Raw genomic sequence first — 19,751 nt, 5'->3', positions numbered from 1 at the left:
TAGTTTCACAGTCGATAAACTAGATTTATTGTTGTAAACGATAATCTATGTTTCAGAATCGTAAACTATACTTGACACCGAAAACAATCTTTGCGACTGCAAAACATAGATTATCTGATAAATACAGTTTCACGATTTGTAAACTATGGTTTACAACTCTTAACTATAGTTAACGATCTGATAAATACTGTAAACGTATTACATTTGGCTGTGTATTCTTTTTAGCGCTTTTGGCGGAAAGAAACTTCCGCTAATTCAAGTACAACGCTAAAAAGTATTGTTTCACGATTTGTGAAACTATGATTAACAACTCTAAACTACAGTTCACGATTGTAAATTATAGTTTACAGACGTGAATCTATGTTTACCGACAAAATTTATCGTTAACGTTTTATTACAGACAGATAAACTTAGATTAGCATTCGTAAACTATAGTTAACAACCGTTAAATATAGTTGAAAACTATAGTTAACGAATTGTTAACCATAGCACGTGAGCTCAATGCTCACAGTACCTCTAGTTAGATTTAAAATCTACATGTATATGAATTTAATATAATATTTTGTTAAAATTACTTGTGAAAATAGCTTTTTCAGGATGGAAGAATGGACATTTAAGATAATTTACTTTTGTGGTAGCCAGCTTATTGATTAGACAATTTTATTGTGCACTGTTTTATTATATTATTTCTCTTGTCAATAAAACTAATAAGTACAATTTTAAATGCGAAAAACGAGTCTGTAGAACTGAAAATCATATAAAATTTTCAGTTTGACATAAAGTTTTGGAATCTTCAAGTGGCTGTACCATGAATCGTGCGGAGTATGCAATTTTGCAACAAAGATTGTGCAAAAATTAAATTTCGCCATTTGAAACATTTTACACCCCCCTAATACCGGTAGGATTGAGGAGATAGATCCATTTAGGCATAAAAACTATTTTGATCCATCCTTTTTCCCGGAGCTATGGTTGGCAAAAGTGTTATTATGTACTGTGCATACAATAAAATGCTGCGTAAAATAGCAAGTTGAAGTTAATAAAGTTGAAGTCATCACGGAATCATTGGTTGTTATGAATACATGTATTCTTGGTACAGGTCTGTACAGGTTTACAGTATACAAAAGAAAAAAATAACATGATCGAGCTAAACACAATAGACTGAATACGTACTAGGGCAGTTATGAGTGTTGCAGCTTCGTGAGGAAGAAGTCGATCCGGAACAAGATCTTCCACCGTGAGCGGGCCTTGGGTTTGTGCAGCTACGACTTCTTGATTGTGTTCCGGATCCGCAAGATCTTGTACAGGATCCATAGCCGGACCAAGATGACCATCCGCCATTAACTTAAATATAGTAATTGCTGTGTTCATTTAAGTGACAACGTTGCTTTGTTCTTTAATTTGTAATTGATTATTCGTCAAAGACATTCAAATCTTAAATGTTACAGAGAACTAATGAACGACAATCAAATGTTTGTACAATTTATTAAGTTTTAAATTTATCTATGAATTATATATAAAATTTTATTAATACTGCTTGTGAAAATAGCTTTTTCAGGATGGAAGAATTGACATTAAAGATTTACGTTTGTGGTAGTCAGATTATTGTCTAGACAATATTATTATGCACTGTTTCTATATATTTTGCTTGTCACTAAACTAATAAAAACAATTTTATATGGGAAAATAAGTCTGCATCACTGAGAATTACTTCAAATTTTGAGTTGGACAGTTTTGGAATTCAAGTTGTCACATCAATTAAGTCAAAATCTTCAAGTGGGTGCTCCGTGAATTCTTTGACAGCGAGGGAAAAATCATAATACATATACAGTGTTTATATTTTTAAAAAGTTTTAAGTGAATCGTCCATATTTGTACATATTTATCTATAAAAGATTACATTTTTAATTTTATGAAATCAAAATAAGGCCATTCTTCAATGTTCACACACAAAAAAAATCTGCGTGCCTGCAAAATTTACTAACAACATACAAATTGAAAATTAAGGGATGAAAAGAACCTATCGACAGACATTACTATAAAATCATAGTACGAACGGGGAATTAATGGCTGACAATTATAATTATATACATTTATTATATTTAAAATATACCTCTAAATTTAATATAATAATTTATAAATTCTGCTTGTGAAAATAGCTTTTCGGGATGGAAGAATGGACATTTAAGATGATTTACTCTTGTGGTAGTCATCTAGGGTAGAAATACAAAAAATGGGGATTTTGGCGCTTTTCCAACAAAGTCCGATAGGGTTCAATAGTAAAATTTGATAGAAAAGAACAACTTTACTGTGCATCGTTCCTATAAATTATTTCCCTTGTCACTAAAACTAATAAGTACAATTTTAGATGGGAAAAATAAGTCTGCATTATTGAAATTATTTGAAATTTTGAGTTTGACATTTACTTTTAGAATCTTCAAGTAGCTGCACCATGAATCGTTTGGAGTGTGTATTTGTAACAAAGATCGTGTAAATACGACATTTGAAACATTTTATAACCCCCTTAATAAGTTTGAGCAGATAAGTCCATTTTGATATAAGAAACTATTTTGACCTATCCTTTTTCCCGGGGCTATGGTGGGCGAAAATATGATTATATACTGTGTATACTATAAAATGCTGCGTAAAATAGAAAATTGAGGTTAAAAATATTGAAGTCAACGAGGAATCACTGCGTGTAACAAAAACATGTGTTCTTGGTATAAGTATGTACAAATGTACAGCAGACAACAGAAAAAATATGTTCAAGCTAATGCCAACAGACTGAATGCGTACCTGGACAGCTATGAGTGTTGCAGCTTCGTGAAGAAGAAGACGACCCGGAACAAGATCTTCCACCGTGAGCGGGCCTTGGGTTTGTGCAGCTACGACTTCTTGATTGTGTTCCGGATCCGCAAGATCTTGTACAGGATCCATAGCCGGACCAAGATGACCATCCGCCATTAACTTAAATAACGAAATCGTTGTATTAAATATGTTAGTTACAACGCTGAATTAATTGTTCTTTTATTTAGACACTCAAATCTTAGAAGGACGGCGAATTAAAGAACGGCAATTAAATGTATAAATTCAAAATTAGGTTTAAAAATACCTTTGAAATATTTTGTTAATACTGGTTGTTAAAATAGCTTTTACAGGATGGAAGAATTGACATTTAAGATTTACGTTTGTGGTAGTCACCCTATTGTCTGGACAATATTATTATGCACTGTTTTTACATATTTCTCTTGTCACTAAACTAATAAATACAATTTCAAATGGGAAAAATAAGTCTGCATTGCTGAAAATTACTTCAAATTTTGAGTTGGACAGTTTTGGATTTCAAAGTTGTCACGTCAACTAAGTCAAAATCTTAAGGTGGGTGCTCCGTGAATCCTTAATCATACTACATATACATATATTTTAAAAAGTTTTAAGTGAATCGTCCATATTTGTACATATTTATCAATAAAAGATTATATTATTTATGAAATCAAAATAAGGCTATTCTTCAATGTATATGCAATATATTGTCCGTGCGCAAATCTGCGTGTCTGGGAAATTTTTAACAACATACAAATTGAAAATTACTTTAAAAGTGATGAAAAACATATTGGATAGACAGTATTATATAAATACTGCAGTAATTATCAAACTTTCATACACTGTTCGAGAAGGATCAACATATCCATGATATACATCCTAGACTATATTGAAAGATGCCTGGATTTGATTTACAAAATTTGAACTGATATAGATATGAACCTGCGCAGCTGTGGGTATTGCAGCTTCGTGATGATGTCGATGAACCGGAACAAGATCTTCCTCCGTTGGAGGGTCTGGGATTTGTACAACTTCGACTTCTGGATTGTGTTCCGCTTCCGCAATTTCTACTGCAGGAGCCGTACCCGCCCCACGATGACCAACCACCATGAACTGAAGAAGTTTTTTTTTTAATTTTGAAATAAAAAAGTAAAAAGACTGTTTCTTCGAAATACTCGCAAGTCAGTGTTTCAGCAGCAGATAATGCATTGATTTCTTTTTTACCAAATAATTTTCCTTTGAAGTTTGGAATCTAATAGCTGGAATCATTTTAAAAAATCGACTTTGATCGAATTACAACCAAATGCATTTTCGGTTGCTTATTCCCCTATTATATTACATTTAATCAATGTAGATATTAGAACAACAATTGGATTTTTGATTCATTTGCTAAAGGAATGTGAACCTTAATTTATTTACCTGGTGGATTGGAGAACTCCCAATATCCCGTGGCACCCCATCCAGTACTGACAGCCAGGTAGTTCACTCTGTACGAGGAGTCAGGGAAATCCATGAGAGTGCTCGAACCGTACGTGGTGCCCCTCCCCAGCCTGATCCTGTTTCCACCCCAGGAGACCCAGAAGTAGTTATAAGAGCTGCAGCTGAGAACCCGCCCGCTGTACTCCCGGTAGCAGTGCCCTTGTTTACCCTTACGTATGCAGCATTTTCCGTTCCCCCACCCCCCGATGACGATCTCGTATAGCGGACCACTGTCTCGGTCATACGTCATCAGTGCCAAGTGAGCGTCATTACATGCCCTCACTCTGAATGTGACGTAATCTTTCCCGGCACATGTTATGCCGTATCTACTTACTCTGTGGTAACTGTACGCGTTTGGTGTATAAAACAAAACCGCGTTGCTACCTGCAAGATAAAAAGCAAAATTCATTGAAGGAATAGTTATCTGAAATACTTTATACATGAATGAATTACAATAATACCATAACTCGCTAGACAAAGATAAACTAAAGCATTTTATTGTACCTAATTAAGCGCTCAAGTTATGAGTTTTTCAAATCTAAGTTTTCTGTCTGTGCATCCGTTAACTTAAAAAAATATTTTGGACCTTTTCTTTTAACAATTTAGCCAATTTTAACGAAATTTGTCTGAATGTATCCTTCAGTGAAAAGACTCAAAGTTTTATTAAAGAAAGAACGATGCTCCTTTTTCAAGGCTAAATAACTGAGGAACGGCAATTGAAAGAATGACCATTTTTTCACCAATAACGGCAGAACAATTTTACATGGGGTTGAATAGGAAAATCTGGAAAGAGGATAAAACCCTTTAAAAAATTTCCTCTCTAAAACTGTAAGGCTGCATTGCATAATTAGTACTGATATAGAATACCCATGCCCTTGGATTCAAATTTGACTTATTCATGTCCTTTTCGGACTTATGTTATGGGCCAAATTAAGGGGTCATAATTTTTCCCCGGAATGAAAGGAGAGTCCTCTGAAGATGAAGTCTCAGACACGCTCAGTAAGCCTTGGGCCACTGGTTTTCACCTTATACTAGTATTAGATATTTACAGGTTCAGCAGCTCCGTATGTTTAAAAATATGAAATATATAGATCTGCAAAGTTGTCACTTTTCATTTGCTGTAGAATCATTTTTGTGGGCGTCTACTATGTATTGATTTTATAATTGCTGCATTATTTACGGATTTAAAACGTTACTGAGCTTTGAATTATAGTTGATAACTTTTCTAAAAGACTTTTATCCAAGACGTTCCCATGCACCTGTCATGTTTTAGCCATTTCACAAAAATTAAAAATTATTCCACAATCTTCTTTTGAATTCCATAGATTGTATTATTGGAGCACAATATTAAAGTACTTTGACCTGATTTGTTCATTGTGACCTGATCCAGCTTTAATCAGTAATCTTTCTCAGCCTGTATTAATAGACCGACCGTTTAATATAATCTACGTCAGAAAGTAAGTTTATGAAAACTACCTAAGAAAATAACAAGATTTTCTCAACCATCTACTTCAAAAATTGTACACTATTAGAAATTCCTTATATTTGATAAATTTCTTACTTATTAAAGCAGATTTTCTTTCAGTAATGGACTTATGGAATTGTTTAAAAACATTTACCTAAAATATTATACTTATTTGTGATAAAGATAACAAACCACGCTATCCTCTATGCTCAAATTCAAAAACGGTTGGGTGCATCTTTTATTTGAGTTTTAATAAAGAAATCTCTTTAAAAATCTTATTGACTTTTTTATTACTGCCCTGAAAGATTTTTCCCCTTCTAGAAATTTTCTTGCGATTTTCATCTTTAAAACTCAAAGATGGTCGCGTGGGTCCATATCTAATTGACCAAATTTTAACTTCTAATCATAGGTATCTTTGTATTTTTTGTTTTTTCAAAGTGCAATGTAATTAATCATTTATAGAATTTACCCTTTCAATTTTTTGACTGGTATTTGAACCTAGTTTTAAATTAATAATTTGCCTCAAACGGAGTCATTCCACACACTTTGTTCCAGGGTATGTATAATGTTCAATTATAAAAACTGATATAAATTTAAAGTGTCCCCATGTCTATAGGTCAGATAATTCTTGTAAAATTCATGAACACATTAGTTTTTGGATGAGGTGAAATTGTAATTTTTTTTTTCACACACAGTCCCTCACCCCACCCCCTAAAGAGATATATTCCTCTGCCGTTTAGTTGATATGATATGGTGTTCTATATCAACAAAAACTCAAATTATAGAAGAATTAAAATTACTTGAAAATGCATGCATTAACAATTTCTTTTTTCATTATTATTTAAATCTGTCGACGTCCTTCTTTTAAAAAATCATCGTAAAAATATTTGAAATCTTTATTATTTTCAAGAGAAAAAAAGTTGCTTATTATTAATGTTGAAAAGATGAAAGAATTATGAAATTTAGGTAAATTTATTTACTTTAGAAAAACCAGAAAATAATTTTGCAAATGAAAATATATGAAAATTGAAATAAGGATAATTGATTATACAAGCATATCTTTAATAATTAGTATTGATATTTTCATTTCTTATTAAATGTAATATTGTACAATCTTTAATAATATATCATTAATTACTTCAATCAATGCGCTTAAAATTTTAACTCTTTTTTTCGGGGGGGGGGGGGATATTGATATCAATAATTCAAATAAAACTCACAATCATTCAATATTTAAGGGAACAAAGATCCAATTAGTGAGCCCACTAATTTTAATATTATATGTATCGGTACATGTTTATTTACTTTAATTATTGCACATATGCATTTAAGCAACGTGTTAAATGATTTAAAGATATGTATGCTGTGTTAAACAGTATTTTTGCACAGCTGAAACCGAACAAAAATTTCTGAAGTATGATAAGCTATCAAAAATGAAGCATTCTTGTAAATTCGACGAAATATTTTTCGGTATTAACAAAGTACTGATCGGGAAAAGAACACGATATTCTCATGCATATTTAAAAGGACTGACGTTTATCCTGGATCTGCGCATGTGCGCGGGAAAAGCATCGCGAGAATCATCAGGTCGAGGTAAATATTTTTTGTGACGTCTGTTCAGTGAGGAACCATTATGACTGACAAATCGACCAGTCAGCTCAATGAGTTGCATTTATTGCATTTTATATGGGTTACTACATAAAATACTACATGTGTTTTTCGAAAAGGCTAGTTTTTTAAATCGCTCTCGGAAAGACTTGATGCATTTTCCCAGGCATTTACACGCTTAATGCATTATATACATTATTATCTACTAATCCCATGCTCATATTTGCATACAAATGATTAACAATGATAAAAATTAAAGTTTTCCCAACTCCATTGTATAGGTCCGTTTGTTTAGAGTTTCCCCGCGCTGTACTGCAAGTGAAAAGGAATTGCACGTGATTATTCCTCGGTACAAAAAGCAACCAACTCTGGGGTGTGCTCACGTATTGACAATCCCTTACTAACGTGTTTGTAGTAAAAACGTAGTAGACCATCATGCTTTTCGGTTCATTCACGAGATTGGACCATTGTTTGCTGTGAGCATGCGAGACCACGTGATCATGAATATTTCAATAAGAGGCGGTTTATTATCCGACTTGGAGAGAAAATAATTTTTACCAAATAATATTTCATAACTTTTAAGAGCCATTCTCTGTAATGATTTGAAATTTTATATAGGAGCTGTGGCACGCATTGTCTCAGAATTTCTCCAAACTCTCAATGATAAAAGTTATTGATACCCTAAACTGAAATCAGGCAAAAATTGGTTGCTATGTTTTATAGTTACCATGGCAACATGTCTTAAAGTTCGAAAAATTGCATTTTTTAACATGTTTAGAGCCCCATATTTAACATTTGCGGCAAAGCAAACAATTGGCAACGACTGTTTCCAAAAAGTTGAAGGTCAGATGTCTCAAATGCATGATAAACATGTTTGGTAAATCAACTATCACATACGTTACTATGGTAACAAAGTATTCAAAAGTAAAAAAAATATTCATTGAATTTTATAAAGTCATACACGTAAAAATAAAAAAACAATTATAGGATGAAATGTGACCAAATACTGAGTAATAGAAAAAAGAGCCTTGAAACATATACCAAGAACAAAATATGATATTTCATTTTGGTTGGCAATGGTTGCCAAGGTTTTTATACCACAGAGAGCCTTCAAAGTAACACCCGGTATGTTTAAATCTGATCCTATCTTTTAAAAAAGCACATTTCCTTATAACTAATGATCAATTTTTAAAGATGTTGGTGTGCTCCTATTTTTCCCATTTGAAAAAATTCACATTAGATTCTTTAAATAGAGCGTTGCTATGGAAATAAGCAGAAAATATATGCTTAAAAACCTGAAAAATATTTTCTTTCCTTGGATACGTACCCTTAAATGTAGATTCCCAAAACTTTTATGATTAAAATTTATTAACTGCAAACCTGACTTTTAATTTTGACTATCATCCAGTCTCTAAGTGGATGCAAGAAGTTGGCACATAGGGTTTAATATTGATATAAAGTTCACAAAATCGAACATTTTCCCTTCTTGGTAACCATAGCAACAGTGTTGTTTTCTTAATCAAATTTTATCAATATATGACATTCAACTTCAGTTCTAACAGATAAGTACTATTCAAGCTGAGTCCTTTAATTTGTTTCTTGATTAAATGGCAATTTAATTCTTAATGCAGTGAAAAATAATTCAGTTTTAAGCACTGGTACTTTGTTTCCATGGTAACACTGCAAAGTAGCAATTATACCCAATTTTTCTTATGGTTTTGGTGTTGCAAGGTCCTAAGGATGCATATTTGCCAATCTTGAATTTTCATGTTTTTCCTCAAGACAGTAGCATTAACCCAATCTTAGTTACTGGTTTTGCATGGTTATACTGTGTTACCATGGCAACCATAAAAGTTATTCATAGAATAATATTGCTTATACATATATACTTTAGGTCAAACATATTCATTGTTTTTCTTAAGTCGTTGATTGAGTTTGAGCATGTAACACCTACCATTAGTGAATACGGAGTGTTTTAAGCATATTTCAGCATTTTAAATGTATTTCAAATGTACCCTTGGTTACCACTTACTAAGAGATATATTCTAAACAGTTTCTTTACATTATAAGTGACATCAAGGTGTCATGTTTTTGTTAGAATGGTTTGTTTGCTTTTTCTAGTTTTTATTAAGCTACAGTCAAGATTTAAAATGGCTGAAAATCTTGATTTTTCAAACTTTTCCGGCTGTTGCCATAGCAACCGAGACACATAGCAACGAAATTTTGTTTGATATTTGTTTCTGGTGTCAAGTACTAAGCATGGGTGAAGTTTCATCTAAATCGGTGACCATGCGTGGCAACGAAGTTTAAGTGGTTACAGAGAATGGCTATTAAAAGTGAGGGAGTGGAATTGTCTTATTTGCAGAAAGTATATAACTTATATGACTTGATGAGACACCACATTTATTTATTTCTTTTAAAATAAAACACTAATACGGCATATATATCTTTAAAATTACATACCGGTATTACAATCATGTAGTCTTTTTCACATTTTAAATACCGGTAAATGCATTATAGATTCAATTTATGCGCACAACATATATTAAATAGAGTCCAACAGCATTTATTTAATTCGGAATGATATCTATTTAACACATTTACCAATAAAGATATCAAATTCCTCTACTAAATTTATGTTTAGATATTATTTATGATAATATATCGCATAAAATGATTTAAAGAAATCGACGAATTTATCAGCTACTACTCTCTGCAGTATTGATGCTTACAGACAATGTACGCGATTAATTATTGGTTTGAAGAAATTCAATTAATATGTTCACCAATCAGTCACTTCAAATGAGGAGTGTAAAAATGAATAGAATAAATTCTGTCTGTACATAAAATACATGTAAATCTATTTTTAAATTGGCACCTCAAATTAATTTTCATTTATTTAATTTTTGAAATATTGATAAAATTTCTTCCTGCAAGATTTTTTGATTTATTTTTAAATTCATTTTTTACATTTTCAGCAAAAAATTATTATCAAAAATTAATTTTTATCGTTGATAAAAATGAGAACATTACCTTGAACAAGCATAAGAAAATACACAAAGATGAGCCGGAACATGACTTGTTGTCGGGGGTATGTTCAGATCTTAATGACACAATTAAACACACAACACTTATCTTATGGATTATGCTTTATGCAATTGTTTTAATCCGATAATTCTTTACCCTTAGCAGGTCAAACTCTTTTAAAAGTAAAAACCTTTCTTGTTGATCTTTTTTATTACATCTGATAGCTCTGAAAAATTAGGTCAAACAATAAAGGTTTTGACTTCGGGGGTTATTTTTAAACTTTTAGAAGATTTATTTCCTAATTCTTTTTCATTCCACAAGAACATGCGCATGGTCTAATTTTTGAGATATTTTGCCCCAGATATATTAAATATCAAACTCAAGGTTAAATACTTGTTTTTAATTGATCGTTTTATATCAATTAAGTGTCCAAGAATGTCATTTTGCCCTTTTAAAAGCACTCGGATTTCCTCGGATGACTCGTACCTCGCACATAACCTCGGACGTCAACGATGATCTACCATCTTGCTGATTCAGTCATGTGATCTTATTTGAATTTCTTTCATTGATTGATTAATTATATATTGTTTAACGTCCCTCTCGAGAATTTTTCATAAGGAGACGTCACCGTATGCCGGTGAAGGGCTTCAAATATTGACCTTTACTCGGCACTCAGGGCCATTGAGCAGTGAGGGATCTTTATCGTGCCAACGCCTGCCGCTGACACGGGGCCTCGGTTTTTAAGGTCTCATCCGAAGGACTCACAAATTTCACTTCAAAGTGTCGAGTGCATGGCGAAGGAACAGTTGCCACCCATTTTAACGACTAGGTCAGTCGCTGCCGAGATACGAACTCACGACCTCCGATCACGGAGCGAGCGCTCTACCGACTGAGCTAACCGATCTTTCAAATGTCATACATTTGAAATCGGAGTTATTTTGTGGCACACTCAACAGTTTTTTCTTGCTTTCAGAGCCTATTAACATGAGGTTGTAATCAAAACCTGTTTACGATAAAGAATTGCACACATTAAGAAACATTTTCGAAGAACGTTATGCAGAGCGAAATATGAAGTGAGTGAAAAGGCAGTTTCCGGCGGAGAAATGTAAGGATCTGATGCGTATTCCTCCACTAATCACATCCGAGGTTTGAATGGAGCGTAGCGGAGTCAGCCGAGGATTGCCGATTGAATGGAGCGTAGCGGAGTCAGCCGAGGATTGCCGATTGCTTTTAAAACTACAAAATTCATCCGCAGTGTTCCATAATGACTTCGAGAATCGTCCTCTTAGAATGGTGGCATCTCTTCACTTTAAGGTCAGACGAGACGTTCCCCAAAAATCTGTTTTGTATATCTCCATAATGTATGAAAAAATAAAACAATCTAATTACTTTCTGATTTCTAAACCGGTTTCTAATTGTTTTTAAAAATTTGAAACAATAAAAATGGCAAATTAAGTTTTTTCCTAAAGGATTATATAAGAAATGCCATCCTCTGGTATCTCGCACAAATGCCCGGTAAGGTACCTAGTCATTCTTTTTGTCAGTAAGCATGTTAAAGTAGTAATTCTTCAATGACAAAATCTTGGAAAAAATTATATATTATTGAGGAACATCTCGTCTGTCCTTAATACCGGTATTTTTTGATTGTTAAATATACTTAATGATAAAGAATTACTAGTACATATACAGTGTAGTTGTGAAGAGCGTTTTCAACTACTAGTATCTTGTTGTTGCAATTGTCCCAGATGTTATTCCAGCACCTCCTCCAGCTTTTCCATTCTCTATTTTTATGCACCCGGATTGATAGATCCAGGGCTTATATTGTTTAAGCTGCAATATTGTAGCCCTCTCCTTTCTTTCTTTTTCTTTTCTTTTTTTTTTGGGGGGGGGGGGGGGGAGGGCTACAACTCCTTAGGATCTCCGTAATGGTGCAATGGGGCAGCGATTCACTCCCGCACGGATTTCGGCTCAATTTGTCAGTGAACAGCTATTTTATTAATATGTCTTACCCTGACTTTCAAAATGTAGTTATCTAAGACATACATCGATCCAAAAAATATACAGAACAATCCATATATCCGTATTTTTTGTGTATGTCAACATCACAGCTTAAATTTATCCGCCATGTTTACTGACCTTGACAGATTTTATTTTGGGACAGCCAATGAGATTAAGGATCTATAGGGAGCGGGTTTCTTTGGAATTACCTTATTCTAAACCTAAATATCGCTGTTTACGAGAAAATAACACATGGAATGATTTTATATATTGATGTTTAGTATTACTATTCATCGTAATTATTTATAAACATCGACATTTGCTTTACTGAGTTATTCTAAATTTCAAGCGCAAGTCTCAGTACTTCACGCGTGAACTGTCATGGCTGCTGAGTAAGACACACAGATTTATTTTCACATGGTTTTCGCGTTTAGCTCTAACGGACTATGATGTCGACAGTGAATAAAAATTTCGTCTTATTAGAAGTGAGTTGAATGTAAAAACAATTTATTCTGCCTGCAGTCGCCCGTATTTAAATCAAAGTACTGAAAGTACTGAATCGAGGAGACGTCTTCCACGAAAATGTGAAATTCACCCCCAAGTAACTGGCATATACAAAAATTTTAATCTAGGAGAATCCCCAATGAAAATCACTGGAAAGAAAAAAGTGACCAACACGATAATACATTTTGTAACTTATCTGATGTATAAAAAGTGAACTATAGTTATCCTTCAGTACCCGTCACCATAAGAGGAAAATACCTCGCATTTCTCTTCAAATTATGTTTTGATTTGTTTCTTGTTATACAGTAGCTACAGATCTGTAGCTCTCCGAAAAAAAATTCACAGACCGGAGAGCTACAGTGCCACCCCATTGAAAAACTGTTTATTTATAGCGCAAAAAGAAGTGCGCTGTTTCTCGGTTTATTTCTCCGTGTTTTTAAACTGTCATCTCAACATATTACTAACCGTGTGTTCCTAACATATTCTTTTACTGTTTCCACAACAAAATGTTCCTTATAATTGCTTTTAATAGCCCTCCTGGTCCTGAAATTGAGATAATCAAACATATCGTCTACTTATAATGCAATTTAGGTTTGCAAGATAATTCAATCCAACGCACTTCGTGCAGATGTTAACTACGAGAGTACTAGTACTAATTCATAGAGGAGTAAGGAATTTTTTAAAATGTATCTTTTTTTGCGATTGAGGTAAGAATTTGGAAGAACTAATCCAGAACTAAGCACAACTTTTTGTGCGCAATAAATCAGTTTTTTTTGCAATGGATGGCACTGTAGCTCTCCGGTCTGTCAAAATATTTTTTTTAAGAGATACAAATTTGCAGCTAGTTACACAGTAATAAAGGTGAACATTATATTTAACGATGTTAACAAAAAAGTGCAGACACTGGGTTACATAAAACACTAAATAGAATAAGTATCCTGCCAGAATCATTTTGTCCAATGTATCCTAACTCTGTCACCAGGGTTCTCTACAATATGCCAACGTATTAAAGAATCCCCCTTAGTTAAACTTTTCATGAACTTTGTATGAAAAAGAAAATAATGTACGTGTCATATATTTTTGAAATTGCAGTATGAAGGCTATGGGGCCGTAAAACTTAAGATGAGCTCACTCTTGATCTCAGTCTCACTGTTCTACAAATACATGTACTAGTAATTCTTTATAAGTAAAAGTGAAATTAGATCAAAAGTGCCCCGGAGCAAGGAAACAACATTTATCATTGATGCAGCTAGCATTTAATACAATCAAAAACCCTCTCTTTAGTATTTTTTTTTTGCCAAGAGCAGGCCCAGTTTGACATTATAAAGAAAGGTATAAATTCGGCATTTTAAAATTTGACTTCCCAAATAGTAGATTAGGGGATTAGTGATTTTACTTTAGTGATTGAATTCGCCCATCAAATCAAAATCTATATTATTAGCTTTTAAGATTTAAAATCTAACTATCAAATTAAAATACTTAGCATAAGGTATAGTTCAAAAATATATTATTTCAAATTTTCCAGTTACAAGGCATATAAATGTCTACAGCTTGAAAACAAATTATTCGCTATTATCAATCTAAAGCTTTTACAACCTCTTCAAAGTTCATTTTCAAATTCCTTATAATAACTTTCTTTTTTGTGAAATCTTAAAATTATGAATAATAGAAATCACATAATAATAACTTTATTACAAGTATAAATCATTATGTAAACTAGATTAATAGCTCTAAAATTTACATGCATGTCTCTATTTACAGCATGATTCAATCATTTTAACAATAGAAATGATCTACCTTCGGTATGACATGGATAGATGTTTAGCTGTGTTAACGTTACGTCTTGTTGTGTATAACTTGTAACGATGTAATTTTTCATATGCAGAACCCTAAATTCTAGAGGAGTTCCGACCGAGTATTCGATGAAGTGGTCATTACTCATTAGCATGCAGCGAAATAGGTACAGGTGCCACGCTGTTATTCACCTTTTTCAACAGTGATAGCAATGAGCTCAATAGGGACTATTGCGCCTCAGATGCCTCTATGTTAACCCCAAATGTATTTAATTGCATGTTTCAATTCAAGCAGAATGCTTCCTTCTGTTTTGTTTCAGTGTATACTGTTCTGTTCTCTCCCTTGCCTGCGATCGACGTACAATACACATACATGTGATGTAGGTCACGATCCCTGCTGCAGCCAGTTGTTTACATTTTACCCTCGCTAAGATAGTTCAGAGCGCAGGGATACTTCATATCTTATTCCCACTCAGGAACTTGTATTTAGTATTTGTAAATCCATAAAAACACAACTTACTGCTTGGAAATTATTGAATACATTGTAGATCTTGTTTTCTGACTGAAGTTCTGATTTTAATACATGCATAATCAGGGGACTATATTTCTTAGAGAACTGATAAAAATTAACGTTTTAATAATTCCAATCAAACTTGCAAGTGCTATTGTTTACATATTAGCAACCTATCTCTGATTTGATCCTTGCATTCTAAGGTATCATATTTTAACAACAAGATTACTGATCTGTCCCAAAGAGCGAAGATCAACGAGAAAATGCAAATGGTAGTGATCACAGGGGTCCGCCATTAAGCTATAGAGCAGCTATCGAGGCTGACTTACGTCACCTCGAAAAATATTTTTGCACCATTACGGAGATGCTGTGGAATTGTAGCCCTCTCCAAAAAACATCAGATGAAAATATCGGAGAGGGCTACATTATTGCAGCTAATATTGTTTTTGTCCTGTCTATTTGTCTGTTTATCTGTTTGTCTGTTTATCTGTTTTTCTGTCTGTCTGTTGTCAACTTTAACCTTTGCCATAACTTTTGAACCATGAGAGATAGAGACTTTATATTTGGAATGCATACTCCACTAAAAAAGTTCTTTCAAAAGACACCAAGGTCAATGACCTTGTGACCTTGTATGTGACCTATAAGGTAAAAATAGCTTTTTCGACTTTTCACCATAACTTTTGAACCATAGGCGATAGAGACTTCATATTTGGTATGCATACTCCACTAATCAAGATCTTTCAAGTACACACCAAGGTTCATGGTCTTGTGACCTTGACTGTGACTTATATGCTAAATATAGCTTTTTAAAAATTTGTTGCCGCTGAGCGCATAATGTTTCAGAAACACATCTTGTTTTCTTTACAGCAATAATGATTTTGTCTTTCTGTAAGAGAAGTGTACCTATCTCAATCATTACATGTCCTAAGCGTTTAGCTCTAATGTGTGTTCAGGTCGAGGAGGTTTAATATTTCCTGAACGTGCTCCTTCCACCTTTTTTGTCATCTTGGCTGCTTAATTATGGTCTTGCGTACTTTGTCTTTTGTTATTGCCATACTCTTCTTCTCATTACTTAGTACTCTGGTTATTTCACACACAGTTTCGTGGGTCCAATAGTGGCTGGTCTTTCGGCTTTGTAATCGATGTCTTCTGTCCACTTTCTCTTTCTCCTGTCATTCCTCAAGCTGCGTTTTACGTCTCTGACTTAATTGTGATATTTGTTTCTCAAGCATCTTTTTAATCATTTTGATCTGTGGTTGGTAAGTTTGAGTTTTTAAAATCGCTTACTTTCTTTACCACCTTTCAAGAATCTCTGTGTATCCAAGTATTTTGTCCCTTTTACTCCAAGTACACCTCCTGCTGTCTCGCTGTACCTTTTCTTATACTTTCAGAAATGCTTTTCCTATACTTTCGCAGATGTTTCCAACTCTTTCCAATTATTCTAGCTCCTGAAATCTATTTTTAGCTGCACTGTAAATGAGCTCTCCTCAATAACTATAAAGTAGTTTGTGATATTGTATTCCCGTCTATCTGTCTACCTGCCATTTGTTTCTTCCATTTTATTCTGATCTTACTCCTAATCAGTTCATTATCACGGTCTTGCATCAGCTCTTCTCGTCGTCCTTGTATTATTTAATAAGAAAGTGTTATTTCAAGGGGCTGGATACTCGCCTTTTACCCCTGTCAGTAAGCTTCCAAAGCATTTCCTGGATCACCAAACTCTGAGGTGTGTCATTGATTTGTTTGCAAAACCTGGTTTGGACGGTGATAGTACATGTTGTATTACTCAAGATTTTTACTCAAGCCCTAGAGGGGCTTGAGTTATCTAAAACGATGCTAGGTCATCGATTTACTCAGTTTAAAAACACGAAATTATATTATATTTGTAGATAAACATATTTCTAGAAACAAAAATGAAGCTTATGTTGAAAACGTCTGTATATTCAAAAATATTAAGTGTTAAAAGTCGGATTCTATTCTACAACATATGAACAATGAGTGAAGCGTCGCAGCTGCAACAGTTTCTATACAGAGATTTCGCGCTTTCATTTGCGTAGGGATCTCAGGTACTTTTTACAGTCGCCGACAAAGCATCCTTGGACGAGTCCACTGGTTACTCTGAAAGGTGACGCAGGTTACCCCATTTCTAATTGTCCTTCTCTTAACAAATTTTCGAAACGCTTATTCTCGCAGTGTTGGTCTGATTTCAATATAACTTGGCATAACTTCACAAGTAGACTACACTAAGATACATTATTATCTGTCAAAGTTTTACAATGCGTAGCAAAAAATGTATGGCTGTACCCCCAAACTGAAATTGCCTATAACGGGCCTGAAAATGATGTGCACTTTGAGCGACAGTAAAATAATAGCGCAAAATTAATGTTAATTTCTCCCTCATACGTTTTTTTTTATTTTAAAAAATCGTACTTTCTTCAGCTTTGGAAACGGAACCTAAATAACTTCTTTTGGATTCGAACGGAATATGTACTGTACATGCCGCACAGTTAGATGTACCCGTATACCGGTAATTACGTGGCTTTTTGGAGCCCTGAGCCCCCCCCCCCCTCCATTTTGAAAAACTTTTCTTCCGACTTGCAACAAGCTATTTAGATTGATGTTTATAAAATGTTTTTATGTACGTCATTAAGAAAAATTAAACAAGAGGCCCGGGGGCCACAGCGCTCACCTGAGCACACCAGCTAGGAAAAAGCACAAATCAGATCAGAACTGAGTTTACTGAGGGGGGGGGGGGGGGGGGCTTAAAATTATAACCCCCCGAGAGGGTCATGATTTGAACAAACTAGAATCTACACTACCTGAGGATGATTCCATATAAATATCACTAATCATGGCTTTGAAGTACTTGAAAAGAAGATTTTAAAAGGTTTCCCTATCTATCCCTATGTAAAACTTGGGTCGGCCATTTTGGCCCCACCCTAGCCCCGGGGGTCATGATGTGAACAAACTTGAATCTACACTACCTGAGGATGATTCCACATGAGTTTCATCTTTTCTGGCCTAGTGGTTCTTGTGAAGAAGATTTTTTAAGATTTTTCCTATATATTCCTATGTAAAACTTAGGTCGGCCATTTTGGCCCCACCCTAGCCCCGGGGGTCATGATTTGTACAAACTTGAATCTGCACTACCTGAGGATGATTCCACATGAGTTTCATCTTTCCTGTCCTAGTGGTTCTTGAGAAGAAGATTTTTAAAGATTTTTCTTATATATTCCTATGTAAAACTAGGGTCGGCCATTTTGACCCCACCCTTGCCCCGGGAGTCATGATTTGAACAAACTTGAATCTACACTACATGAGGATGATTCCACATGAGTTTCATCTTTCCTGGTCCAGTGGTTCTGGAGAAGAAGATTTTTTTAAAGATTTTTCCTATATATTCCTATGTAAAACTTGGGTCGGCCATTTTGGCCCCACCTTTGCCCCGGGGGTCATGATTTGAACAAACTTAAATCTGCTCTACCTGAGGATGATTCCACATGAGTTTCATCTTTCCTGGCCCAGTGGTTCTGGAGAAGAAGATTTTTAAAGATTTTTCCTATATATTCCTATGTAAAACTTGGGTCGGCCATTTTGGCCCCACCCTTGCCCCAGGGGTCATGATTTGAACGAACTTGAATCCACACTACCTGAGGATGATTCCACATGAGTTTCATCTTTCCTGGCCCAGTGGTACTGGAGAAGAAGATTTTTAAAGATTTTTCCTATATATTCCTATGTAAAATTTGGGTCGGCCATTTTGGCCCCACCCTTGCCTCGGGGGTCATGTTTTGAACAAACTTGAATCTACACTACCTGAGGATGCTTCCACATGAGTTTCATCTTTCCTGGCCCAGCGGTTCTGGAGAAGAAGATTTTTTAAAAATGCCATTATTTTTTAACAAATTCATGATTATCTCCCCTTGGAAAAGGGCATGGCCCTTCATTTGAACAAACTTAAAACCCCTTCACCCAAGGATACTTTGTAGCAAGTTTGGTTGAAATTGGCCCAGTGGTTCTTGAGAAGAAGATGAAAATGTGAAAAGTTGACGCCGACGACACCAAGGACGACAGCCGACGGACAAATTTTGATCAGAAAAGCTCACTTGAGCCTTCGGCTCAGGTGAGCTAAAAATATTTTATTAATTCAAGAAACGTCTACTATACTCTATAAAATATTCCTGAAAGTGAGTAACGTAAATTCATCGTATAGTACGATAAATTATATTTATTCTAATTAACTTCATTATATGAATTTTGTTTCATGTACATGTATATAATTCAATAGAAGATTGAACTCAATAGCCCACATTATACCATTCTAGGATATTAATGACTTTTCTTAGTTGATTTTCTACAGCTTGAGTATCTCTGACTTTTTGTCAGTATATACTTGTTTAAGGTTAGATCTGGAAGCATTGAAGCATCCTTCGATACCACCTTGTCCAAAATTATAAGGCAGAAACAACCTTTTTCATTAAAAAAAGATAACTCTGGTTGCCCAGTAGCAAAGCACAAGGTTTAACAAACCCCCCTGCAATTCCATA

The 19,751-nt window shown here is 34.3% G+C and overlaps 1 protein-coding gene across 1 annotated transcript in view; it reads right to left on the bottom strand.

Moving 5' to 3' along the window:
• Positions 1-19,751, bottom strand: part of LOC134241273 (coadhesin-like) — a 35,290-nt gene that overhangs the window by 4,421 nt on the left and 11,118 nt on the right. The window contains exons 2-5 of the mRNA XM_062723335.1: positions 4,239-4,682; positions 3,762-3,932; positions 2,793-2,963; positions 1,171-1,341 (exon numbers count right to left, since the gene is read on the bottom strand). Of these exons, the coding sequence (XP_062579319.1) occupies positions 1,171-1,341; positions 2,793-2,963; positions 3,762-3,932; positions 4,239-4,548 (823 nt within the window). The 5' untranslated portion in view covers positions 4,549-4,682. The remainder of the gene's footprint in view (positions 1-1,170; positions 1,342-2,792; positions 2,964-3,761; positions 3,933-4,238; positions 4,683-19,751) is intronic.

This window comes from Saccostrea cucullata, unplaced genomic scaffold, assembly GCF_032062105.1.
Source record: "Saccostrea cucullata isolate Sc308-1 unplaced genomic scaffold, CSIRO_AGI_Scuc_v1 ctg222, whole genome shotgun sequence".
Classification (NCBI taxonomy): Eukaryota; Metazoa; Mollusca; class Bivalvia; order Ostreida; family Ostreidae; genus Saccostrea; species Saccostrea cuccullata.
Note: the sequence above shows the minus strand (reverse complement) of the source record. Positions and strands in the feature narration are given on the sequence as shown.